Raw genomic sequence first — 27,598 nt, 5'->3', positions numbered from 1 at the left:
TCAAGTTTTAAAGTAAACTTTTATTATGAACAAATACCAGTTCAGTACAACCAGCCGTCTGATTCCAAATTAGTAGAAATTATTTCCAAAAGTTTTTCAGTAGACAAAACATGGAGATCTTAGAATGCAGAAACTGACTTGGGAAAGTTGTATCCCACTCACATTTCAATAGCAACAGAGCTTAGACAATGCACAGATTCAACCTTCCAATCCTTCACTACTTATCCAACACTCGCACGTACCGTCTCCAGGATACCAGAGGGGCTGGGAACACTGTTTGAAATCCAGTCATTTACTACCACTGCCACCACTAGTGGGTATATTGGGCCTTCCACACCCTGATCTCTCAGTGCTTTAGAAGTATTAATTACACCTCACAACACCCCTGTGAGGTAGGGTGCTATCCCTATTTTACAGGGAGGGAAACTGAGGCATGGAGAAGTTAACTGACTGACCCTAGATCTCACAGTGAGCCAGTGGCAAAGCTAGGAATCGAACTCAGGAGGCCTGCTGCTCTAGCCACTAGACATGCTGGTGCTTTGTCTACGTCCACCTCTCACTCTGACTCACTTTAACTAAACTCACAGAGAACACACTTGGATACAAACATGCCACCAAAGAAAGAAATATAAAGCAAACAAGGTTACCTTTAAAATGATGTATCTAACAAATTCTAACTCAATACATTCAAAATCACCTGCACCCACAATTTGATGACGGCAATTAAATAATTAAATTTCCATAATTCATCAAAGAAAAACACATCCTGCAAATAGCTGTCAATACTCCTATGTGTATTAAAGACTTAAGGCACCCAGAGACGTATGCCACTCTACCGACAAAGTGACTGGGCAAACACCGGCGCTGTTTGGTTACTTCCACTCCGCTTCCCCACGCTGTCAGGATTTTTGGCTCTGATCAATACTCTTGGGATCTAGAGGCAATGCCCGAATCAACCCCTTGCTTTTCTCCTGAGACGATGGTGGATGCCATACCATGTTGAGTCATATATCTGAATGGTAGGTTGCATCACACATGTCCGGATCATGAGGTGAGGGAAGAACTATTAGGAGAGGCCAAATTCACCCACGGTGTAGACTCCAGCCAATGGGGTTTGGACCAGGGATGGATCTGGCCCAGGATTATGACATGCAGGTGTCTTTGTATCCAGTTGGATAAAACTATCCACAGCCACCCTCTGGGCAGTTATAAATCTCAGCTCTGGGGAATCCTCACCCAGCCATCCACCTCCCGAGGTTTAGAGCCCAGGAATTAAAAGCTTCCCAACTGGCTTATCTGCTGATGGCCCGCTCCTGAGCCTGTTCATCTCGTTAGACCAGTCAGAGGGCAGGCGGCTCCACTGGGCTGCAAAGCTGGACAGTTCTGGTCACGGTAATGCACAGGAACAAGGCCAGGGACGACCTCTTGACTGACAGCAAGAGCTTTGCGACCGCAGCAGGACATCAGCAGTGCTGTGGTCACCTTGGCGTGGGAAGGCTGGAGCCTGATCTTCAGGATACACAGCACGGCTGGGGCAGGGAAAGGAGCATCTCAGCATCATTCCTCCACCCCAGCCCAGCCTTCCCCAGCTCTACCCCAGGATCCAGCAGCCTGGACACCTCGTGAGCTTTCACCCAGCACCACAGCACTATCTGGTGAGTGGCTGATGGGAATGGGGCCTCGCCCTGCCAAGCCTGTCTGCGGCATCTGCAAGTGCTCTGGGGTGAAACACACAAGGGTTTTAACCCTCCCCCCCATTAGCCTCTGCTGTTAGTGCTGCCAAGGAGTGAAACAGACACCTTCTGTGCCCAGGCACTGTGCAGCGGACCCCCCTCGCCGGAGGGAAGGCCATGTCTGCAGGGGATGAATTACTTACAGCCCAGCAGCCAGCACCCTGCTCTAGCACCGTGTGTCTGGGGGAGTTATGGGAACGGCCGCCAGCAGCAGCGGCTGCATCAGCGCTTCCCACAGCAGTGTGTTCTTCAGGCAGCCGTTGTCCCCAGGGCAACTCTGATTTGCTTTGGGAGAGGCTGGGGAGCTGGTCATGAGCCCCCTAACAGGCTTTCCTGCCCCCCCAGCACAGTGGGGCAATTCAGTCCCATCTCCAGCCTGGATCTGCCCAGTAGATGTGGCTCCACCCCCTGACTTCAGAGGGGCTATGCTGGGAAGGGGGTCACACAGAGCACTGGGCTGGATCCTGTAACTTTCTCAGGCTTTAACCCTCTCAGTGTCCCCTGCTTTGGTGTCGGTTTCTATCAGGTACTTGTTAATTGGCTTCAGGAAGCCCATCTGCAGACACAAGGCTCCCCTGGGTCTCTGACATAGCATCATCCCCGCTTTCTAGCTGGTCACTCACAGGATCAATTCGCTTAGATGTGGCCACATCAGCTGCCCCTTTGTCTCCCCCTTTCAACTGTGTTCAGTAAGAAGAATCCATATGACACAGATGCACACTAGGATCTCCTCCATAGAAATGGGACCTCATTCCTCTGACACACAAAGCAGCTTAAACACAGATGGGGCTTTGTGTCACTTCCTTCTGGTTTCTCCTGCTGTCGTTCTTCAGGAAGAGTCTCTTCCTGGGAAATACTGCCCATGGCTCCACTCCATCCCATCCCAAGCCAGTGTATTTCAATGGCATCAAGCCCCTCGTCTCCCGAGATGTCTTTGACTGCTGCTTTCCCACGCAGGCAGCTAGGAGCCCAGCCTGAGTTGTTCCAAAGCAATTCTAGCACAGAGGCTCTGCAGGGTGGTGAAAGGAGCCATTGTGACACTCCAGCAAGGTGAGAGGGCAGCAGACGCATGCCGCCATGTTCTGCAGCTGATGCTACCCCCTCCAGAAGAGGCTTTCAGGGGTCTCCTCTCCCCATCCCCAGCATCACCTTTCCTTGGTGTACAGGAGCCAAAGGAGGCCCAGCACCAAGGAGACAACATTGTGCTCTCTCGTTGATAGCAAGGAAGGGGACAGGGCTGCTACTCCTTCTGGGAAAGGCCTTTGCTGCTGTTGTCATAGAGCGACACTCACTCATATTCTGAGTCAGCAGCCCTGGGAGGGCAGGAGAACCAGAGGCAGGAAAGGGGGATTTCTAGGGAAAAGAGTCCCCGACTTTGGCTCAACTCTTCAGCCAGCTGGTACAGACCCCCCTCCACTCCCTCAGTCCAGCCAGCGGCACAATCTGTCCTGGACGGGCTTTCGACCAGCTCCCTGCCAAGGAGAGTCAGAGACAAGGACAGAATGAAGCATGGAGGAGTTAGAGGGAAAGGGAGAGATCCTGCCAGAGAGAAAAGGAAGAACAAAAGAAGAGAGGGAGGGAGCTGCCGAGCATTAGAGAGACAAAAGTTATAGGTCTTAAATACATCATTTAAAATACACTGTGCAGGAGGGGGTTAAAATCATCATCATCATCTGAAGCAACCTGGTAGCATTATTCAATGGTTAGTAAATAGAACATAAAACCCTGTGACCAGCTCGCTTGGGGTGAGTGAAGAGGTTGTGGGGGGTCGACACAGGTCCTCAGCCACTCTTGTGGCTCCCATCGCCAGTCCGAGTTTTCCGAGCCAGGATGGTCTCCTTGGAGACCTTCTTGCGATCGCTGGCCAGCCCCAGGAGGCACATGAGATCGATGAAGGCCGTGGTGAAGTTGTAGTGCCAGCCGAACTCGCTGGTGGAGTAATCGTAGGGGAAGGTGTGGTGGTAGTTGTGGAAGCCTTCGCCTGGAACGGAAGAGCAGGGACAAGACACTGTAAATACACCCGAGCCTGGGTTTGAAACGGTCACGCTCTAGAACCCCCGTGCCCAGGCTCGGGCACCATGTCCCCGGAACGGGCCACCTGTGCCGAACGCAGACTGTGCTCCCCTTGGGGCAGGGACAGCCCCCGTCCTCCTCCACTTGCAGCCCATTGACTTCGCTGGGAGCTGCTCAGGCTCTGCGTGCCGAGGCCGTGTCTACATGGAGGTTTCTAGAAAGTCTCCCAGCGTTGGTCTATCCCTGGCCCAGCTCCACCAGTGGAAGTGCCAGCGTGGGGTGAGCCTGAGCCCTGCCACCACTGGGCCATCGACCCTGCTCTGAGCAGGGTGCAACAAGGCAGTGGTGGAAGCTCTGGCCACGTGCGCACTCCCCCATCGACAGGCTGGTGACGATGCACCGGTGAGAGGCCAAGGCGGGGAGAATGTCAGAAAATACCAGCCCTGTCAATGGGACCCGTCTACAAATGGCCAGTCACAAAGGGACAGTGCTCGGAGCCAGGCACCCAGCACCCTGAGAGAGCAGAGAAAGGCAGGGGGGAGTAGGGGCTGAGCAGCCCCTGGTGGCTGGCTGTCCTGCTGCTCTCCCCTCTTCCAACATTTGGTGTACAAGTTACACCAGCTCGGACTCCCTCTGCTCCACTTGCCCATGTGTAACATCGCCCACCAGCCCCGTCTCCTCTGCACTGAGTCCAACACCAGAGGAGGACCAGGATGGCGCTAAGGTTAGTACAGGGCATGTGAGGAGGCCACGGCAGGCTGGAGGGGAGAACAAGTGATGGCTGGTTAATCTCAGCACAGGTCTGGCCAGAGCTCGGTTGGCTGTTTACCTGACCCTCATGAAGCGGTCAAATTGGGTGAGAAAACTCAGGATATCTCCGGCACTTCTGCTTGTGCCTGGGCCTCCCCTTATTAAAGCCTTTAAAATGGGCCCCCTCAGAGAGCCTAGTGAGGCTTGTACGGGGTTCTGATTCCTCTTCAGTCTCCCAGAAAGAAGCTGTCTAGCTTTGGCTGAGCTCCTGGCAAAATCTAAAGTGAGTCCAGGCACTTATTAGAGGCTCCGTCCATCCATCTTCCATCCCCAGAGTCTGAGAAGCTCAGATCGAGATGGGAACTGTGCAGCTCTGAGTCTTGCTAGTGAAAGTCTGGGGCCAGATCCCCAGTTCAGGTAAATCAGTGGAGTGCTGCCAAAGTCCACAGAGCTACAATACACGAGCTGAGAATCTGGCTCAGGAAAGCAGTACAAAGCTCATGGTGATTCTGGGCTCATTTTTCCCAGATCCTCAGTACCTCTGAAAATCAGGACTTGGCTGTCTCAAGCCTCTAGCACTCAGAAACCCCTGGGCACTTCTGGCTGCACGTGTCCAGCTATTTCAGAAGCATCATTTCCCAGAGGTGAAGAGAGAGTGCAGGGTGCAATTGTCATCATAACAAACAGGCGGTGAGACCTTCAGGCAAAGCAAATAAATCTCATTGCCAAGATAAGAAGGTGCTACATGCAACAAACTGGAGAAGATAACCCCACTGCCCTATGTACCTATTGACTAGAGCATGAGACACTCCAGTAAACGTGCAGGTCTGCAGGTGCATGGGTGAGATCACCCAGCTGGAGTCTACATGCTTCTGGCTTTCCCATATGCGAGTGCAGAAACATTCGGGTGTTAACCCCAGTGGCCTGCCTAAATTCATAGGGTCAGATCCTGATGTAAATCAGGATAGCTGTATGGACTTCAAAGCAATGCAGATTTACACCAGCTGAGGATCTGGTCCATTTTATATTATGTACCTAAAATCTCCCCCATCCCACACAGTTTTATAAATGGATGTTATTCCTCTTCCCTTCTCTCCCAGACTCTCGTGCCCTGTTGCTATGCACTACTGAACAGCTGCTGTGTTCCTCCCCAGACACAGCTGTGTTTTAGTGGCGGGTGCAGTGATCTCTGCCTGTCTCACTCACAGTCAGTTTGTGGAGTGGTTTGGAATTAAAAGGCGCCACCAACGTACCTAAGGCTCCAAACGTGACCAAGCGGTTCTCCCGGGGGTTGATGTTTCGATCGTAGGGCCGGTTGCCAAACATATGTGCAGCGCTGTTCACGAGCCAGGTGGCGTTGAGCACCAGCACGTAGCGCAGGATGGCGGGGAGGAAGAAGCTGTTGCGAAGAGATTCCCCCCAGAAGCACCAGGGCACTAGGGTGGGGAACAGGAAGCACATGACCACCACAGAAAGCTTGTAAAACCTGCCAGGAAAAAAAGAGATTAATGGGGAGAGAGTGTTAGTGGGCAGGTGCATCCCACGGAGGGGAGTTGAAGGACGAGGGCAGTTCAGGTCATCTACCAGGGCTGAGTCTCCGGGGCGGGGGAGAGGTGCTAGTTTTAACTATCCAAAGAAAATAGCGCAGAACCAGCCCACCTCTGCTGGTTTTCCCCCTGGAGAAAAAGGAAAACAAGGGTAGTGACAAAGTGGGCACAGAAGAATAAAGAGGATCGGCTGGGCACACAGTAAGAGCCACACACCTGCTGGCAGGGGGTAAGAAGGACTCAGCAGATGATCTGGGAACGGAATACAGGTGCCATGAAGCAGAGCTGCCAGGCTTCCTGGGGCTCCATTTATCATTATTGCTGCCAGGTCACATTTGTACTGGGGGAGCGCGACAGCTGCCATCTTGGCTGACACACCTGGGATTAAACCAGGGACCTCCAGCTCTCAGGGCATACGCTGCTGCAGCTGGAGCTTTGGCTCCCTCCCTGGGGGCCGCAGCAGACTCCTCTCCTCTCTCCGTCAGGGGACCTTGTCACTCACACTGGGGGAGGCCTGGTGCTCGGCTGCCCCGGGGAACCAGGCTGTGTGTGCGCGGGAGGGGAGGGGATAGAAGGAGGGAAACCCAATCCCAGCAAGTGAGAGATTGCACAGGGGGAGAAACCAGATGGTGGAGTTTAAGTGCAGCTGGGGGGGGGAGGGGGGGGGAGGAGGAGAAGAGGGAATCTTGTGCCTCTTCCATTTCCATGTGGGAGCAGGGGTTGGGCAAGAGGCAGGCCCTGAGATACAAGCAGAAGCCTCTCCTCTCACCCACCTACCTAGGAACTGTTGTTCCTCATAGACTGCCCCTGCTAAAGCTGCAGCAGCAGCGGGACACGTTCTATACAAGAGAGATTCAGCCGGTTGGCACTGGGCCCTCTGTGCCAGCAACTTTCCCAGCGAGGCTGGAGCCCTGCCTTTTCTGACCCCATTTCCTCCTCTCCCACAAACAAATGAAAACATGTAATATATCCCACTGCTGTGCTGGACAGAACTTCTTCCTCATGGATTTCTGCCCAGGTTCCCAAACAACGGCCCCAATACTCCATACACTTACACCTGAGCCATCCCAAGAGGGTTAGTTTTGCTCTGGAGCAGGGGTAGTCAATTATTTTTTGTCAAGGTCCAAATGTCTTGGTCAAGGTCTAGTCAAGGTCCAGACTCCAGAGAAAATATAAAAATAATGATAAGTAAATAAAAGATTTTGAGGTACATTCAAATGTGTCTGGTGGTCCAGATTTGGCCCACAGTCTACCTATTGACTACCCCTGCAAGAGATTCCTGTAGCTGGATGCCATGCCTTTGGTTCCCCAGTAATACATTGGTCACAACACCTGCCCTTCACTTTGCATCACAATCACCCTATTTTCTTCCCCTACCTCGGCCGCACCCGGCTCACCTCCTCTGGAACATAACCACTTTGTCGGCCTTCAAGTCAGCCAGATCCAGCTTCTGGCCCTTCTCGATGACATCGGGGTGTTTGCGCACCAGCAGCCAGCCAACGTGGGAAAAGAAGAAGCCCCGTGTGGCGTTATGAGGGTCCGCGTCGGTCTCGGAGAACTTGTGGTGGACGCGGTGATCTCGGGCCCACTCGTAGATGTCATTCTGGAATGAACATGACTGGATGACTCACCGGGTCAGCAAGGATTAGAGCTAGGGCTATATATACACAATGTAGTTGGGTGTCTAAAGAAGCAAAATGGCACCTAGTGGAATTTACCAAAATGCTTTAACTGGTTTAGGTGCCTAAATCTCATTGACTTTAAGTCCATATTTATGGGTTTTATTAGATTTTCATTTTGAAAAAAATTGGCCATTTTTTCAAAACCAGAAATTTTTGCTCAGAACATTTACATTTTCCTCAAAAGCTTCTATTGTTTGTTAATTCACTTTTTTTAACTTGATCATTTGCAGGATTTGGTTTGCCCTGTCTCTGCTGCTTTGCCAATACTGATGTGTCAGCTTAGCTCCAGGGTGAGATTCCCCCCCAAATTAAAAATTTTCCATTTTGAAATAATAATAATAAAAAATAGTTTCCAACATTTCCCCCCCTCAAAAAAATCATTTAAAGAAAGTTCTGTTGACTTTTTTTAAACCCAAAATATCAATCCATTGCAAAACCCTGTGGGAACAAACCCAGATTTCAAAGTGTTGAAATGTGCATGATTTTATGTAAAAAGTTCATTTTGACCAGCTGTAAATGTGACCAGTTCACATTTACATGATCCCTCTTATGCAGAGATCTTACAGCACTTTTGAAAAGCTGGGTAAATATCATTTGGTCCTATAGCTGGGAAACTGAAGCACTATGCAGGCACATTTATGGCACTGTGACAGGGTGATAAACTCCACACTGGTTATGGTTAACCATGGCTTAACAGGAGCCTGAGCCCCATTAGGCAAGTGGGTGGCACTTGGAGGGGTATTACACACTGATGATCACACCCATTTGGGAAGGAACTGAGTCTTCCTAAAGGAGGGGGCATAGGACAGTAAGAAAAGAAGACCTGGGGGAGACGCAGGAGATAGGTAGCTGGGAGCTTCCTAGACTAAATGCAGAAGGAAGCTTGGAGCCAGAATTGGAAGGTCCAGAGCTACGAGGAAGCCTGGGGCCAGAGGTGGGTTACCCTGAGCCAGGAGGAAGCTGGAGGCAGGGAAGCCCACAAGGTGTTTGGACACATCTAAGGAGCTGCAGGGAACCACTCTGCAGCACTCGGACGTCTCTGGAAGACACCGGCCTGGAGCGAGCTGCAGTGGCTGTCCCTGCCATGAGAGCAGGGCCCAGACCTCAGAGGAGAAACCCTGGGAGATGTGGCTCGTTACAAACGGTCCAGGAAGGGGCTGGCAAGAAGGGCTGAGGAAGACTAATGGGGGGAAGGGTTCTGGGAGGCAGCAGCAAGGTGCGTGACAGAACAGACCTTGGCTGCTCGTCCTCAGGTCCCTGGACTGGGACCTGTGAAGAGGGCGGGCCTGGGTTCTCCACACCACCTTCCCAGTGGCTGGGGTGAACCCCTCACATGAGGCGATAAGGACAAATCAGAGCCTGGAGAGAGGCTGTAAGAGCCACTGGGCCCACGGGTTGGAAACCTCACAGAGGCCTTGAAACTATTTGTTGCACTTTGTTATCCTGGAAGGGGAGCAGCATAAAGTGACCTGGCCAGAGGGCTGAATGAAATGAAGAGGCCGGCCACTGCATGGCTGGAGGGCCCATCAGCTGGGGGCGCTAAACAGGAAAGCACTGCCATGCCCAGCCTTGAGGAGGGCATTGGTGGTGAGAGTCAGCTCCTCTATGGGCACCTGTCGCTTAAGTATCAGAGCTCCTCCATCTCATAAGCACAGGGGATTTCTCCTCAGCACCCTTCGGGGTAGGAAGCATCACTCTCAGCCCCATTTTACAGGTGGGAAGGGTGAGGCCTGGAGAGACTAAGGACCAGATTTGTAACGGTATTTAGTGGCTGCAAAACCTAAGTGATTTAGAAGCCTAAATAACCTTTGAAATGAGGTTTAAGCTCCTAAATCAGTTAGGCATCACAACTCCTGTGTACCTTTAAAAATCTGGGCCAAAACCTGAATCCAGGTCTCCTGCATCCCCGTCTAGCGCCTTAACCACAAGGCCATCCTTCTTGCAGTGAGGATGTGATTTACCTATGGGTCACGCAACATATTAGTGATAGGGGTGGATACGAGTGCCAGGCCTTAATTCTCAGTTCCAACCACTGGGCCCCGTCCTGTGCCATGCCAAGTATCCTCAGCTCCCCCAGAAGTCAGCTGGAGCTTGGGGCAGTCAGCACCTTGCGAGAATAGGCTCTTGAGGTGGCAGAAGAACCTCGCTCCCCATACAAGCAATAGTGGAATGTGTACCATGCCAGTGCTAGAAATGGACCTTGGGAGGGGCAGTGCACAGCTGGGGTAGGTTCTCCTGTTCCCACCTCTAACCCCAAACTCAGTAGTGATGGGTGAACCTCTGACTGTTCTTTAAGTACCCATCACCCCGGTTGCCTCTGACGGCTGCTAGCTGGCACGTGTACCATCAGAGCAGTCCTAAAGAGCTTCACTTGTGATCCCACTGTGTTTGCTAGTGACTCTGAGCAGCAAGGGGCAAGGCCAAGGAGGGGACTATCCATTTTCCAGAGATGGGGAAGGTTCTGGAGAGTGGGAGATACAGCAAGTCTGCCTGCAAGGAACTGCCAGACCAGAGTAGACCCAAGTCTAACATTCTGTCTGACAGTGGCCAGCACCAGCTGCTTCAGAGGAAGGTGTAAAAACCACACAGAAGCAGATGTGGGAAGATCTCCCCCCATTAAGGCTCGTCCTGGTCTCCACTCCACTCCAATAGTTAGAGCCTGGCTTACACCCTTAAGCGGGAGGTCTGCCAGAAGGTTGGTTGTCATTAATTATGATGGTAATTCTGGATATTCTTGTTATCTGTATAATGTCCAATCCCTTTTGGAATCTTGATAAGTTCTCTGCCTCAATGACTTCCTGTGGCAGTGAGTTCCACAGCCTAATTACATGCTGGGTGAAAGTATTTCCTTTTAGCAACTTTCTAAGCAAGATGAAAGTTAGGCCCATAAGTCAGCACTTTCTAATTCTACCAAGTCCTTCATGGGAATCAGACATGACTGTCAAGAGGAGAAGAGCCCCTGGAGGGAGAGTGAAATCCACCTAGTTTGGAGTGATTTCCTATTGGTGTATTTTCTTAGCCATTCTCCCACTCCCAATACCCCTCACCCATCGCAGCAGCGTTTACTAGGTGAGTCTCCCCCTCATGCGAAAGGTGAAGATCTCTGATAACTTTGGAGATATAGCTGTCAGAGGGGAATGGTACAGAAGAAGGGAATGGGACTGCAACCTACTTCCCGTTGCATGTGTGGTTACAGTTTAGGACTCATTGCTTCCCTCTATGGACAGGCAAGCTGACAACCAGTGAGAGGGGTTCCTACCTGAAAAGCCATGGAGTTGGCAATGGCCAGAAAGATCCTGAGGGGCAAGCTGGCTTTGTAGGACCGATGGCTCCAGAGACGATGCGCTCCCGCTGTGACCCCCAGAGCACTCAGCAGGAAACACAGGAACCCTGGACATAAGAAAAGGTGGGAAAGACAATGAGTCAGCTAAGTTAGAGCAAGTCGTCCAGTTGGAAAGTTTCCATTGATCCAACACAAGAGCAGAACTTTCTTCTGAAGAGGCACAGGCAAAAGAGACTTGTGCTTGGATACCAGGATGATGGACACTCAATGAGTAAACCTGCTGCTTCCAGTACAGCCCTGTGGCAACAACGCTAACAGATCTTGCTCTTCTGGCATTTCCCCTGATAGTCTGGATCAATTCTCCTCTTCCTAGTTAATTTCATCCCATTTCTCCTAGTTAGACTTCTTTGGCATTTACACCCTTCCATGGTAGATGACTTGAGCCTGGATAGCTATTCTGCATAGTTACCGAGGGGCCCTGCTATAGGTTTAAGCCTTTAAGATATAAGATTCCCCACCCCCCCAACACACTACAGTGTTAAACATCACACTGCCTGGCAGGTGTTTTTAGATGTTACAAAAAAGCAAACTACACACAGGGTCATCTTCTCTCCCCCAGCCTTTTGAATACCCAAGCAGGAGCCGGCTGGGGAAAGTGGCTGTCCCATCAGATCCTAGACCATGCCTTCAGCTCCACCATTGACTGGAGGCTGCTCAGCTTCCCCCTTCCCACCCCTCAGTTCTCTTCTCTGCTTAGCCTCTAGATTCATCGCCAAGTCGTACGCAGGCCACAAGCGATTGGTGGTGGATTGAAAGAGTGTCAAGTTGGCTTTTTTGTTTGCTCCCCCATCGTGTTGTCATGAGTCATTCAGGTGGAGTTCCAAAGCCTGTTTGGATAAAAAGCATGTGCTCGTCTCTCTTCCAAGCCCATGACACCCTGTCCCCGTGTGCATAGGTCTATCCCCATATACTGTCCTGAGGACAGAGTTTACAATGGATTATAATGACTGGTCCTAGAGCTAAGACCCTGTGGCACTTTCCCAACAGTGCCACAAGGGGTCGAATATCAGAGGAGAACTGGGAGCCTGGATATGTGCCTGAAAAGCAAAACGTGCTCAGAAAGAAGGGCCAAAAGCTCAGGCACAACGACTGAAGAAACCTTAACATTCTCCCCCACATCCCTGTAATCTCAGGCAGCTGAGAATGGGGGATGCTCCCATAGTGCTTGCCAGTCAATCCTTGTTCAGTGCAAAATCCACCTCCTAATATCCCCTGGGAAAACACCTTCCATGGTTCAACTGCACTGATTTCAGCCTGTGCATACAAGCAGGAATCACAGGTAAACTTGGCAATACCTCTGGTGCCCACTGAGTGGCCTTTAACCCACCCCACCTAGAATCCCAGCAATGTGGATTCTGACAGTGTCTGCTGGGAGAAACAAGGACAAGTGCGAGTTATCCTCCAGGTATCTCTTTTTAAATACAAAGCCTTTGGTTGTTGTTTGTCACCATAGTTTCCAGGAGTTCCCATTTGTTTTCCTCACAGATCCTTAGTTCAAAGTGATCCATGCTTACTCTCCAGTAATCGCCGGCCACTTTTTCAAAGCTCCCGATAGGGCTCTCTTTCCACCCTCAGGGCCACACCTCTCCTCAGGCCCTCCTGTCCAGCCTCAGCTGCTGCACATCCTTCTCTGGTGTCTCAAGCACATACTGGCCCCCCCACACATTGTAAGAGGTGCAACTGCTAGAGTCATCATTCCTCTCTTCCAATCCCCCTGCTGGTTCCCCAGCCACTATTATATCAAACAAGCTTCTGGCCACCACAACCAACGCTCTCCATAACTCTACCTATCCCTACATATCCTCCCTTGTCAAACGTCCTCTCCCCAAGGAGGCTCTGAAATCTGCCAGGGGCAGAGGGGTCACCGGGTGAGCGACTGATTCCCAGGGCAGGTGAAAGTGATGTGAGGAGGATGGAGGTTGCGTGGGGAAGGGGGCAAGGAACAGAAAGGTGGAGAACAAAGCACTCGACTCTGCACCATGGAAGTCAATGGCAAAGCTCTCTCCGACAGGGGGAAGAGGACACAAGAGTAGGAGCAATGTTGATAGAGACGGCTCTGGGCTACAGAGTTCTGAGCTGGCCTGCCCCACAGCTCTGCAGGATCAAGAGGGGGCTTGGGCCTGGAGCTTTGGGTCAGGTCCAGCTTTGGTTTAGTGACAGGAGAGCATCAAAAGGTTTGGAGTGTGGTTTTGCTTCAGAAAAAAAAAAAAAAAAAAAAACATGTAAATGTTTGCAGGTCTGCAAAGCTGGGTCAGGAGCCCTTGAGGGAATGAGTCTCCTATTTCTGGCAGGAAAGGCAACTCTCAGTATTTCCACATGGCTGATCCTGCTAGAACCAGGGAGATGCAGGAAAAGGAAGAGTGGGAAGGTTCAATCAGTCACATACAGCTCCACAGGTTCGGGTGAGGATCACGGTGCTCCCTAGACATAAGGTGCTATGGAAACATGTTACAAACCTCAGCTCATGAAACCTCTGTGTGACTTTATACCCATTGTACAGACAAGCTGAGGCACAGGCAGGCAAAGTGACTTGCCCAAGGTCACACAGCTTGTCCATGGCAGTGCTGTGACTAGAACCCAGGAGTCCAGCTTGCGCTCTAACCACTAGGCCATATGCTTTCTACAAGAGAACAAGTAGTTGAAGGGTGCAGCAGGGCAACATACAGGGGACAGATTCAGAGCACCCCTAGCTGGGTCCCTGGAGAATTAAACTGGAGAATCTTTAGCCAACTTTAATAGCATAAAAAAAAAAACACTGAGTTAGGAACTAGATGCCCTATTTATAGCCCTGAGCCTGGGCCAAGAGACACTGCACTGGCCACTGCTTTCAGTCTTGGTCATGTTGTTTCTTGGCTAAGGTACTGCAAAAGGCCACCAGAGTGACAGAGGGTCTCAGGAACTTCAGCTATCCCTTTGCTAGACAAATGCAAAGCAGTGATTGGCTTATAGCAACTCCTACGGGAGAGCTAACTGATAGGGGAGTGGTGGACAAATATAGGGGAGGCACAGAAGCAAAGGGAGACAGGGCACTGGAAAGAATTTAGGTAGAACAAGAGAGTAGGTTTTATTGCAGCGGGGAGTGGGTTAGAAAACAGGGCTGGGTGCCCAAAACTCCCCTTCTGATCCCAGCTCCGCCACTGACTCACTGTGCAGCCTTGGGCATGGCCCTTGGACTGAAATGTTAATAAGTAGCCTCTGATTTTGGAAGCCCAACATGAGACAGCCATCAGCTTTGCAAAGATGTTGAGCACCTACAGCTCCAATTGATTTCAGTTGCAGCTGAGACCCCAGTTTATACCAGTCAAAACTGTGAGACTGTAACCTTGGGCTCCCTCGCCTGGTGGTTGTGCCTGACTGCTGTAGCTAATCTTAGCCTCTGTGGGGCAGGGACCATATTTTTGTTCTTACAGGTCACCCAATACTCAATGGCTGCTTTGAAAGTGGTGGCTTTACCCTCTCTGCAAGCCAGATTCAGATTTCAGTTATACCAGGGAACCATGAACAACCATTGGAATAACTCATCTAGGGACACGGTGAATTCCCCCATCATCTGAAGTCTTCAGCTCAAGACTGGATGCCTCAAAGATACACTACAGATCAAACAGAATCTGGGGGAGGATTTCTGGCCTGTGTTACACAGCGGGGTGGACCAGATGATCCAAATGGCTTGAAGAAAAAAAAAAAAAAGAGCTATGAATCTAGAAACTGCATTGACTTCAATGGCGTTGAGATGGAAAATTCTGTTCCTCCACTCTGCACAACTTGGGGATGAAATACTCCCTTATCTCTGGGGCTGTGGGGCTTGAAGACGAAGAGAAGTCTGACTCCTCTAGGGAACAGGCTCCCAGGAGCAGCAATAAATGTACCACATATACACCATTTCCAAAGTCCAGGGTTTAGAAGGAGTAATTACAGATACAGTTGGATAACAACTCTGTCCAGAAATATCCTGCCTCCTCTGAGCTGGAGAAGAGGCACATTAAAGTCTGCAGAGGATACTAAATTAGGAAGTGTTGCCAACAGCTTTGAGGAAAGAGTAACAAGGGAGCGTCTGTAGAGAGGTTAGATAATATGGGCCAGATCCCTGGGTGGAGTATAGCTGGTTTGTACTGTGCCACTGGGGTTCTTTGGCTGCCAGCACTGCTTAACTGGCCCAGGGAGGCATCACCATAGTGCAAGGACAATCCCACAGCACCGCAGAGCAAATGCCCCACGTGTTCCCCCCTGCTGGCACTGCAGGAAATGGAGGGCATTGTTAAAACACCCCTTCACCAGGCTGATCTATGTATAGCCCTTTTATGGCCATTACAGGCCAGTGTAATCAAAGCAACCCCCAGGCTGCTCCACCACAGCTCAAGGAGGACAGCATGCCCAGAATGGCCCCAGGCACAGGGCAGTGAGGGTAGGTGCTTTCATCCACTTTTGCATATCACCCTCCCCGACTTCTCTTCTGTGCGTTTTGGCCTCAACAGAGGGCCACAGTCAGGACATAAGAGTCCAGAGTCAGCCTTGTCAAATGCAGGTAGTGCCTCTGGGGAAAGAGAATCCCTGGCTGGACAGTAAGGATAGCGGAGATGCACAGAAAGCAGCAATGCTGAAAGAGACCAAAGGGATCTCTCAGATGCTACAGTGGAGGGACATTGCCTGACCAGCAATACTATGTAGTCCTGGGGAACTCTGGGCCAGAAAGGGATTGTGTGATAGGACACCGGCAGGAACTGAGAAGGGCAAACATCAGGAAAGGGCTGGAGAGCTTGAAAGGCAACGAGAATTTAGTATGTAGAAGCCGGCAAGATGGAAATTAAAGGGGATAGAACCAGAGAGTCTACAGGACTCTGAGGGATGTGAACAGCAAGCCGACAGAGGAGTGGTTTAGGATAGTAGAACTAGAATAGGATATTGGTCCCAGACTCCGCAGCTTACAGTAGTGGTCGAGCATAGCCTCTTTGGAGCTACAACTGTAGTACATATTCTGACTAAGGGATGCTTATCTGTCCCAGGTGGTAGGGCATATTGAGCAGCAGGTGTTAGCAGTGACCACAATCTTTGCACTGCTAAACTGAAATTAAAATCCAGAAAGAACAACTTGAAACAGAAAACAGCAAAGAAAAGCAACAGTACAGAACTGAGAACACAAGTGTGTGGCGAGGAAGAGATCCGAGGCACTGCCAGAGGAAGGTGAGACACAGATTGGGGGGCACTGGAGCAAAATGGCATGAGAACAGAGGGGGCAGATATGCTTAAGGATGCATCAGAAGTGCTCTTAGGTGGGGAAGGGTAAGAAGGACAGATAACATTTAACTCCCACACAGACCCCAGCTCATCCCATTTCTGGACCACGTGGTTGTTCCATTTCCCTGGAAGAAGCTCACCAAGCCAACCCCCTTCCTTCTCACCCCACCCGGACTTAGTTCTGAGGGCATCTGGCTGCCATGCTGAATGCTGAGGTGCAGGCCCATCTCTAGGGTGCAGCCAGATTCTCCATTGGAGGTGGTCTCGGAGGCTCCCAGAACTCTGGGTGTGAGGCTGGAGCTGGGGCTTTCCGAACAGATAATGCTGCACCAGAGAGCAGCAGGGCCCGAAAAACAAGGCTTTCTGCTGCCCAAAACAGTGTCAAGGGCCTTGAAAGCTTCCCCCAAGGACATGCTGATGCTGCATATTCCCCCCCCCAGTGAGGCCAGCCCCTGGGACAGCATGTGCAGTTCCCAGATTATCGGGGATGCAGGGGAAGACACTGTCCTTGGAGCATGTCAGTTTCACAGGGTAAAACCCAACAGGATTCTTTTGTAAAGGGACCATTGTGTGCATGGCAGCATTCTGAGTGATGCTGGCTTCACACTGGTGCCTTCGCCACCACTTTTCGGCAGACTGAACTATGCCTGTGGCAACCCCATCAGCCACTGCCTGCTACAGTCATGGGAGCAGAGAGTCAAACCAGCAGGTCTTGGAAATCCAAGAGGTAGCAATTAAGCCTCCTGCCTCCATCCTGCTTCTAGAAAGAGCTCTCTCTTCCCAACTCTGGCCCCAGCCTCTAGCCAGGTCCAGAGGCCCAAGCATCCCAGAAGGTAACCTCCGAGAGTAGACCATCCCAAGCCTGGCAGTGGCATGGAAGGACAGCAAGGGAGATCCCAGCCAGATCTCACAAGGGGCTGTCCAGCGGCCTGGTTTGCCAGATAGTTCCAGCCAGATGCTCCCTAGGTAACAATCTAAACTGGAGGGCCTGACTCCGCTTTCTTACCCAGTAGTGTAAATTGGGCATGAATGAGACCCCCCTTCCCCCCCCTTTTAGTTTAAAATGCTCCATTTCTGTAATAGTCAGAGGCTGGGATTGGAGAAGCAGTCAGAACTTCAGGCACGTTTCTCCACACCTCATCATCTGGACTAACGAAACTGCTCAAGTCTTCAAAATGGGTCAGAAAAAAGTTTTGTGAAAGACAGCGTCTCTGGTGAGAGCTGGCACCTCCCATCCTGATCCCAGGTGCAGCTCAGCCATGCATTTCAGAAGAAGAGTTTGGTTCTAACCTTGGCCAGGGGGTCTGAGCGGGGAGAGAGTATCTGACCACAGTGGGTTCGCCCTAGTCATCTCATCCATTGCAGCCTTGACTGGAACTGGCTGCGTGTGAAACGGCCTAATGAAGTTGTACAACTTGGCCTGAGAGTCTAACTTCATGTTTCAATTTTTATCTGTGTGTTTGGGAAAGTGATACAAGAATTAGCTCCAGCTTTAACTCATTCCTGTGCCTTCACTCACAGGAGACACCTAGCTCTGCAAGCCTGACCTCTTGTGCTCCTGGAAGACCTTGGGACAGTTTCTGCAATCTCTACTCTATTACCCTCAGGCGCTGGCCTCATCCCCTTTGGGTGATCCTATTTTTCTGCCCCCTGCAGTTTCACACTCATACAGGGAAGATGGGAGAGTCCCCTCCACTTACCCCATGCCAAAGTGACGGGCTTTGCTGCACGTATCAGCCACAACCCGTACAAGGCCCCTAAATGCAGCAGGCTCATGAGGATGATGTTCCTCCAGACGTATCTCCTGGCAGGCTTGGGGCCCTTCTTCTCACAGTAGCTCTCATCAAAGATATCGTCCGTCATGCCCCGGCCTCCTCCCAAGTCCTCTTGGTTGGACAGGGCCTTCTCCATGCCTGCTCCCCCATTCCTCGTCACCCTGGTGGTGGCAGTGAAGGAGGGGAGATCCTTGGAGAGCTGGAGTTGGGAGGGGACATTAAAAACAAACAAACATTGTGATGGTTACAATCTGGTCCCCACCACAAGGATCAAAAGGGGCTGGCTCTGGGCTGCTGATCCACCATCACACCCATCTCCTAATGGGGCAGGGCATTAGGAGCAGGTCTCCCCCGGCCAGGGCTGGCTGTCTCACTCAGACACTGCCTCTCCATCAGAGCCCCACCCCCTCCTGCATCATATCCTGAGAAGGGGTGTGCGGGGAAGAGAAGGTCATTAAAGCAGCCTCTGAGTGGTAGCAGGATTCGATCTGGGGTTCTCCAGCCAGGCCCAGCAGCACTTAGCCAATGGCACGTTGTTCTTCTCTGGTGCAACCCACCCCTCACCCCAGGGTCAGTGCGAGTCCTAGACACCACTTCATCCCTAGGCACCACTCAGGATCTGTGGTGCCCTGCACAGGGGTTGATCTCAGCCCTGGGGCTTTGAGGGGCATGGAGAGTGGAAGCGAAGGTGTTTAAAAGACGCACATCAGCAGACATCCCCTTGAGGCTGGTGTTCGAGCAGCTGCAGGGTCATTTGTAGGGCTCAGGGAATCACTCTCATTTGGCTTTTTCAATGGGTGTTTTACATCGATCACTCACCGGTCCCTAAGAGCTTGGGCTGGGCTCGTTTCTTTCAGCCACCGATAAATTACATTGTGCAAACCAGCAACAAGGGGAAAGGAGATTCACACTTTGTTCCCAGGGCTTCTCCTAATACCAATCCTTTCCCTTCCACAGCCCCTTCCATGGAGGATCTCAGGGCAGTTCAGACATTACTGAATTAAGCCTCACAACCCATTTGTGGTGCCTTTTCACGTCTCTGCCTTACTTTCCTTCTCTGTCCAGTGGGGAGAGAGATACTGGCCAAACTGTGTTAAGTGCTTTGAGATCTCTGGGTGAGGAGTGACAGGGATAAGGATAGTGTTGAATGCTCCTAGCTAAAACCCTGAAGTTGGCACCTCATGACTACCGGTCAGTATCATTATCCCCCACATTCAGAGATGGGGAAGTCGAGGCTGTTAGGATATAGATATTCAGGCCTGTCTGTAAAGGCCTATACTCTAAGAATTTAGGTGTATTCTTATTACTTGGCTAGTGATAGAGGTATAAAAGAAAGAAAGAATCAAAACCACTGTCTGCCAGTGTAAGGGCCTTCTCTTACTGTGACAGTTTGTGGCCCTGTGCTTAGGCTCAGGCCTTTGGCTAAGCAGCAGAGGCAGCCATAAGCTGGGAAGCGAACGGTCACATCCTCACATTCCAAACTGGTCACATTGAAATAAGGTGCTATTGGGCTGTTAGGCACTATCAGGACAGGATTGTATTCCTATCACCTCCAGAGGAAGGGAAGTGCCTAGAAAATGTAAAAGGAAACTTAGTTTGATAGCATCCTGTCTGGCAAGAACTCACTTATCAATAGCTGGGATGTGAAATCCTCACTTCTGTATTGTTTTGTCATTATAGTTCCCACTTTGCTATTGTTTGTCTGTATAATCTCTGTCTGGTTCTGTGATTGTTCCTGTCTGCTGTATAATTAATTTTGCTGGGTGTAAACTAATTGAGGTGGTGGGATATAATTGGTTACATAATCATGTTACAATATGTTAGGATTGGTTAGTTAAATTTCAGGAAAATGATTGGTTAAGGTATAGCTAAGCAGAACTCAAGTTTTACTATATAATCTGTAGTCAATGAGGAAGTGACGGGGTGTGGGTGGGGGTGGGCATGTGGGTGGGTGAGATGGGAACAGGGAATGGGGGTAAGAAAATTGGAATCATGTTTTGCTAAAGGGGGAAATGGGAACAGGGAATGGGAGTAAGGAAGTTGGAATCATGTTTGGCTAAGGGCAGGAATGGGAACAGGGACACAGGTGTAAGGCTCTGTGGTGTCAGAGCTGGAAAGGAGGATACTAAGGAAGGAAACTGGAATCATGCTTGCTGGAAGTTCACCCCAATAAACATCGAATTGTTTGCACCTTTGGACTTCGGGTATTGTTGCTCTCTGTTCATGCGAGAAGGACTAGGGAAGTAAGTGGGTGAAGAAATAAGCCCCCTAACAGAGGCACAGAGAAGTAACTTGCCCGAGGTCACCAGTGAGTCAGTGGCACAGTTTAGAATAGATCTTAGAAGTCTTGACTCCCAGTTCCCCGGATGCAAGCATGACACAACATTCATTTATCACACGTCCTACCCCTCTGTACTAGCAGGAGTGCCAGGTCACACATGCATAATGAAAGGATCATGCATGAGTGACCTCACAAGGCAGGATCCTTTCATTAAATCTGGAGTAACTGATCCTCCTCTCAACCAGGTGTGGTTGCTTCATGTCTGCGCACCGGGTTCCCATCTCAGGTTTGAATCTGGGCATAATGGGCTTGATTTTCAGAGGGGCCAACCACTTGTTAGAGCATCTGACCCCTAAGAATCAGCCCAAATGGGCCTGGGCTGTCCTATGCCTTGCTCAGCCATTTCCACCTGTGCAAACTGGGTGTACAGACATTACCCAATTGGAATGGCAGAATCAGGCCTGATATTTCTGGACACGCTGAGGAAGCCTATACAAGCAGCTCTGCCTCTCCAAAGTCTATTTGGTATCTTTGGTGACAGGGCATTAGAAGCTGGCTCACACACACATTCTTCCTGATGGCCCAGTTTCTTGAGGGAGGCATTAAAAGCAAACCATACTGTTTATGTGGCAACCCAACACCTCCCTTTCCCAGGGGCAGAATCCACAGCCTCAGCAATACCTCCCCACAGTGACTGTTATAGAGGCTGAGAAATTCCCCTTGGAGGATCCCCAGGCACCCTACAGGTTCTCTAACAGCCATTTCCATTTAAAAGGAATAGCCTGGGCAAATCCATGCTGCCAGACAGCTTTACTTCTGGAGAGCTGTCTTATTTGAATTCAGCTTGGGGGCCCTGTCTCCCCACAACTCTCTTCTAGTCAATATCACTTTAAGAAGGTCCTTCACCAAAGGCTCTTAAGCAAAGTAAACTCTCATGGGGTAAGAGGGAAGGTTCTCTCCTATCTTTTAACCAGTTACCAATCCATGAAACAAAGGATACGAATAAATGGTCAGTTTTCAGAATGGAGAGAGGTAAATAGTGATGTCCCCCAGGGGTCTGTACTGGGACCAGTTCTATTCAACATATTCATAAATGATCTGGAAAAAGGGGTAAACAGTGAGGTGGCAAAATTTGCCCATGATATACAACTATTCAATATAGTTAAGTCCCAGGCAGATTGCGAAGAGCTACAAAAGGATCTCACAAAACTTGGTGATTGGGCAAAAAAATGGCAGATGAAACTGAATGTTGATAAATGCAAAGTAATGCACATTGGAAAACAATCCCAACTATACATATAAATGATGGGGTCCAAATTAGCTGTTGCCACTCAAGGAAGAGATCTTGGAGTCATTGTGGATAGTTCTCTGAAAACATCTGCTCAATCTGCAGAAGCAGTCAAAAAAGCGACCAGAATGTTGAGAATCATTAAGGAAGGATAGATAATAAGACAGAAAATATCAGGCCAAAGTTTGCCCACCCCTGCCCTAGCCTATGTTTGTCAGAAGCTGGGAATGGGTGACAGGGGATGACTCCCTTGATGATTACCTGTTCTGTTCATTCCTTCTGGGGCACCTAGCATTGGCCACTGTCGTAAGACTGGGCTAGATGGACCTTTGGTCTGACCCAGTATGGCCTTTATGTTCATAGTAATGATACATCCAAAGGTTTTGGGGACAGACCTAAAGTGCCTGAGAAATGCATTATAATCCAGATATTAGGCAGGTTAGGGTTCTGCCCAGCCCAAACGTCAGATATACCCATCTGACCTCCTACCAGGTCAGATATACTTCCTTGGCTGAATGATAGTTGGGCAAGGAGGCTCAGGGCTTGTCTACATCGGGAAAATTACCAGCATAGCTATGTCTGTATAATTACACCGGTAAAACTCCACACATTGACCCCTTAGGAAATTCTGACATCAATATAATTATAGCAGCACAGCTATGCTGGTCATCTTTCCTGCGTAGGCCTTCGATAGGCCATATGGCCCACAGACAGCTCTGAAATCCAGCTGGGAGATATGACACGGGGGCTCACTTGGCTGGAGACCAATGGGGTGGGGAGGAGAGAGAGAGGAGTTATATCCTGGCCTAAGGGCTACGCTGTCTCCTCTTGCCTCTGCCCTGAGAGAACAATGGGGATTGAACAGAGCTGCTTTGGGGTCCAGAGGCGGGGAAGTGGCTAGATCATTTACAAGAGTGCCCCCTCATTCATGAATGACTCTGCAGCTCCCATGATTCCCCAATGTTTACCCCCACTCACTGCCAACATTAAGCACTTAGTAGGTGAGCCTGGTATACAGCCAGCATAGACAGCCTACTAGAGTTTATGTGCCCTATAGAGCTGGACTCACGGCCAGATCCCAATCATAGAATCTCAGGCCAGCATATGGCAGTACCCTACGAGCAACCTAGCGCAGGGTCATTCACAACTTTGAGAAAAAGTGAGAAGGCAGGAGATGCTTCAGTTAAATCTAGTCCCTAAATAAATATTAAAAAAGGAAACGAAAACATCAGCCCTGGCATGCATTTCTGCTGGAGAGAGAGCAGGGCTCTCCATAGCCTCGCACCTCCTGTCGTCCTTTACACCCCTGAAAAGGGGCGGGAACCCCCTGCCATTCTGAGCTGGTTGCATTTCACTCCCCCTGTGCACAGATGTGGCTGTAGACATGAGGCGTTAAATGGGGAAAATCAGCTGAATCTACCTAGAACGGAAACTGCCCGGAGAACATTCATTTTTAAAAGGCTAATTTACCCCCACTCCCGGTTATTATTAAGAGCCGAGGATCACTGAACACTAGACATTTGCAACCTCTCATTTACTTTTGCCTTGTTCACAGCATAGTCAATTTCACTTTGGTTTCTAGTCAATTTCACCTTGCGTGTCCTAGGCTAGCACAGTGCTGCAATGTTTGGGTTACAAACACTGCAGGAGAACGTCGGTTTCAAAACTGGAAAAGATTTCTGTTGGGAGTTTCAATAAAAACCATCGGCCATCTGCACAAGAGACTCGCATGGAACCATTTCTGTGGCTCTCTGAAGGCTTTGTTAAAAAGAAAAAACTCCCCGCAAAACCAGCAGTTTATGATTCACTCCTCTCTCCACACGCGGTCACCCCCTTCCTCAAGGAGATTTCGGAGGCATACTTAGCTATTTAAGATCTTGCTCCACCTATGTGGGCTCAGTCGTTCTCAGATTCGCATCAAATTGCGTTTTTTAAAAGTGAAAGTAACACAAAAGCAAGGAGATTTTAACCCCCCCCTTCCCGCCGAATTTACCAGTTCTAGTTAACTAAACCCCCTGTGAAAAAAGAAAAGCTTCGAGCTGGCGGCATGAGAGGGTCTAGTCAGGCCGGTCTCGAGAAGTTACTACCCAGGGCTCTCTCTTTTGGCGAGCTCACCTCCTCTTGGAGTACGCCGGCAGGCATCTGGGGACTGCGCGCGTGTGTGGAGAGCTGTAGGGCTAGCTGCCGCCGGCGGCCTCCTCTGCGGAGATCGGCTGTGGCCCCCTCGGGGAGAGCTGCGAGCTGCGGGCAGGTCCGCTCGGCGCTCCAGTGAACGCGCCGCCTGGGCTGGTGCCCGTGGTAACGTGATCCCGGGAGAAGGATCGCGCAGCGCCGCAGGGAGCCCTCGCAGCGCGTCAGCAGCGCCCCCCCTCCGTGGCTGAGCAGGCTGCCGCGGCCAGGGCTGAGGTAGGGGAGCTCTCCGGGGCCCTGCGCTTGCTGCTGTTGGTTCGTTTCTTCTTGGCTCGGGCAGCCCAGTGCCAGGTGAGGAGGACGATGCTGTGGAAGAGGATGGGGGAATCGCTAATGATGCCTTTAGACTTGCCCAGGGGATCCTATTGGCTGGCGGAAATTTGGTGCCACCTAAGGCTGCCCTCGCCATTGGCTGTCAGCAATCTGCTGTTCGCTTTGCTGTTGGACTGGAGCGCTCTGCCCTAGGCTCAGCTGCGCTGCCATCTCAGCCATGCGCCCCGCGCAGGCTGGGAGCCGGGGCCCTGCCCGAGGGGGAGGAGAAACGCGCAGCTGCCAGCCTCAGCTGAGCAAGAAGGCGATGACCTAGAGTTACCTTGCGGTGGAAAGTGGGTCAGGAGGTCCCGCCTGCGCTGGGTCCTAGAACTGAACCCTCTGCATTCCTCTGCTCGTGGCTGGTGAGGAGGAGGCTGCTCAGGGAGGGGGGGTGAGTGGCTCCTCCAAAGGGGCTTCCCTGGGGGGATTCCCAGGAAACAGCTGCCAGTGACATGCCATGAGTTTCCTGGGGGGTGATTTTCATGCTAACCCTGCCAGGGAGCTGGGCTCACAGTATCTCCCACCGCCCTTCTTCCAGCACCTGGGCAGCATCCTTCAGCTGCCTTCCCTGGCAAAGCCCAGCCAGGGGGGACCCACTTTGCATCCTCTCTGATGCACCATCCTTTCTAGCTGGTTTGAACGGAGCTGCCTCCAGCTAACAGGACCGCTGCTAAAGGCTTCCTGCGCCCCTGAAGGGCCTACCTGGGGAGCAATGGACACAACCTAGTGCAAGGGCAGCTGGAGGCGTGGGGCTAGCTCAGACATGGGCGATGGGTGGGCATGTAGCTGGAAGCCTTGGGTCTCTACACGGCGCTGATCAGGGTGCAAAGCTGGCTAGGACATTTGGAACCAAATTTTCCAGACAATCCATCTGCATTTAGTCACCTGGATACCAGTATCGCTGCCTTTCCCAAACCACGAGTCATGTCCCCAAATCGCAAGATTGGCTCTAAAATCATGAGAGGTTTTTAAACGGTATATTCGAGTTTCTTTGCATCCGTCTCTGGTGTTTGAGCCTTGGGGGTCCCATTTCTAAGCTTTCCTCAGCAATCACGAGGGCTGGACATGTTCTTTTAAAGAGGAAGGCTGGGATTCTTTTGAAATCACCTGACTCCAGGAGCTAGGGCTTTAGGGAAAAGCCCAAACATCATGATATTTGCAATGGAACCACAAGCGTTGGCAATCATGAGATGTTCAAAGCCTGCTCTGCACCTAGGAGCTCCCACTCATCAGGTTTCTCAGCTGCTGTCAGCAGGCGCTGTGGGGCCAGGAATAGAGCGAGGCAGAAAGGGAGTTGGGAAGCAGTCTGCTGAAAATGCCAACTTTGCCTCAACAAGCAAAACAAAAAAATACCTGAAAGTTCTTTTGCCTGAAAACTGGAAATTCTCATTTTTTCAACAACAAATCAAAGTGTTCCATGAAAAAGAGACACGTTTTTATGAAAAGTTTTGCTTAATCCAGAAAGACAGTTTCCAGGGAAAACTGTCAACCAGTCCTAGTATAAATAACAATGCACTGCTTTTGTCTAGCAGGTGTCATCCCTAGATCTCAAAGTCCTTTACACAGGAGGTCAGTATCATTATCCCCATTTTACAGGTGGGGAATCTGAGCCACAGTCACCCAGCAGCAGAGTTGGGAGTACAACCCAGGTCTCCGGAGTCCTAGTAGTAGGACACACTGTCTCCCTTGACAGGTTTCAGAGTAATAGCCGTGTTAGTCTGTATTCGCAAAAAGAAAAGGAGTACTTGTGGCACCTTAGAGACTAACCAATTTATTTGAGCATGAGCTTTCGTGAGCTACATGCATCTGATGAAGTGAGCTGTAGCTCACGAAAGCTTATGCTCAAATAAATTGGTTAGTCTCTAAGGTGCCACAAGTCCTTCTTTTCTTTTTGTCTCCCTTGAGCTCACTTCACTGTCCTGCCAACAGGGCCTCATTCACCATTGCCCTGCATGTTGTATACTCATTCGTGGCTGCCCTGAGCTGCCGGGCAGGCGCAGCTCCCGCAGGCAGAATAGCCCTGGGCAGGGGGCCCGGCAGTTCTGTGTCCCCCAGGCAACCACCTCCAAACCCCTTCCAGCACAGGGGCATTCTGGGAGCAGTCCGGGGTGGGAGGGTCGTTGGGAGTGGGCGGCCTTGCACCCCGGTGATTCTGCACTCCTGCAACATTGGCCCATAGAGGCCATTGCAACAGGGGCTCAAATTAGTGTCACTTTTTGGGGTGCAACCCTCAGCATCCCCCAGAATGGGGTGCAGCCACGTCCCCTGCGCCAGCGGCCCAGAATGGTGGAATTCATCACCTGACATGAGTGACAACACAAGTACAGGGTGACAGGTTTCAGAGTAACAGCCGTGTTAGTCTGTATTCGCAAAAAGAAAAGGAGGACTTGTGGCACTTTAGAGATTAACCAATTTATTTGAGCATAAGCTTTCGTGAGCTACAGCTCACTTCATTGGATGCATGTAGCTCACAAAAGCTCATGCTCAAATAAATTGGTTAGTCTCTAAGGTGCCACAAGTACTCCTTTTCTTTTTACAAGTACAGGGTGATGGTCAATTGGGCCCGCCCGTGATCTGTCTCTGCCGGGTCTGATCTCTGCTCAAACTCAAGGGTTTGGTTCCTAGAAAGACAAAACTAGATTCTCTTCCCATGTCCTCCCAAGAGGAGCTGTACTGAACCCTTTGGGGGAAAGTGACAGGAAAATAACAGCATTATTATGAGAATAACATGGCAGAATAACATGAGGGGGAAAGGAGTCCAGGAGAGCTGGCTGTATTTTAAAGAATCCTTATTGAGGTTACAGGGACAAACCATCCCGATGTGTAGAAAGAAGAGTAAATATGGCAGGCGACCAGCTTGGCTTAACAGTGAAATCCTTGCTGATCTTAAACACAAAAAAGAGGCTTACAAGAAGTGGAAGATTGGACAAATGACCAGGGATGAGTACATAAATATTGCTCGGGCATGTAGGAATGGAATCAGGAAGGTTAAATCACACCTGGTAGTTGTAGCTAGCGAGGGATGTTAAGAGTAACAAGAAGGGTTTCTTTTTAGGTATGTTGGCAATAAGAAGAAAGCCAAGGAAAGTGTGGGCCTCTTACTAAATGAGGGAGGCAACGTAGTGACAGAGGATGTGGAAAAAGCTAATGTACTCAATGCTTTTTTTGCCTCTGTCTTCACGAACAAGGTCAGCTCCCAGACTACTGCACTGGGCAGCACAGCATGGGGAGGAGGTGGCCAGCCCTCTGTGAGTACAGGACTATTTAGAAAAACTGGACGTACACAAGTCCATGGGGCTGGATGCATTGCATCCGAGAGTGCTAAAGGAATTGGCGGATGTGATTGCAGAACCATTGGCCGTTATCTTTGAAAACTCATGGCGATTGGGGGAAGTCCCGGAAGATTGGAAAAAGGCTAATGTAGTGCCCATCTTTAAAAAAGGGAAGAAGGA

The 27,598-nt window shown here is 50.5% G+C and overlaps 1 protein-coding gene across 1 annotated transcript; it reads right to left on the bottom strand.

The window, feature by feature from the left end:
- Window positions 1-24,260, bottom strand: LOC125639806 (acyl-CoA desaturase). The gene is made up of 6 exons (XM_048857515.2): window positions 23,760-24,260; window positions 18,001-18,274; window positions 10,985-11,115; window positions 7,441-7,646; window positions 5,750-5,982; window positions 1-3,714 (listed from the first exon to the last, which is right to left on the bottom strand). Exons 1-6 carry the CDS (start codon window positions 23,784-23,786, stop codon window positions 3,515-3,517), a joined length of 1,071 nt encoding a protein of 356 aa, XP_048713472.1. The 5' UTR covers window positions 23,787-24,260; the 3' UTR covers window positions 1-3,514.
- Window positions 24,261-27,598: the final 3,338 nt, after the last annotated feature.

Source organism: Caretta caretta, chromosome 7 (genome assembly GCF_965140235.1).
Source record: "Caretta caretta isolate rCarCar2 chromosome 7, rCarCar1.hap1, whole genome shotgun sequence".
Taxonomy (NCBI): Eukaryota; Metazoa; Chordata; order Testudines; family Cheloniidae; genus Caretta; species Caretta caretta.
This window is presented reverse-complemented; position numbering and strand designations above follow the sequence as displayed.

Coding starts and splice junctions, on each gene's coding strand:
- LOC125639806 (XM_048857515.2), bottom strand. CDS start 23,786: ATGCCTGCCGGCGTACTCCAAGAGGAG. Junction 7,647..10,984: donor CCAACTCCATGGCTTTTCAG/GTAGGAACCCCT, acceptor TGTTCATTCCAG/AATGACATCTACGAGTGGGC. Junction 5,983..7,440: donor GTGGTTATGTTCCAGAGGAG/GTGAGCCGGGTG, acceptor TTTTCCTGGCAG/GTTTTACAAGCTTTCTGTGG.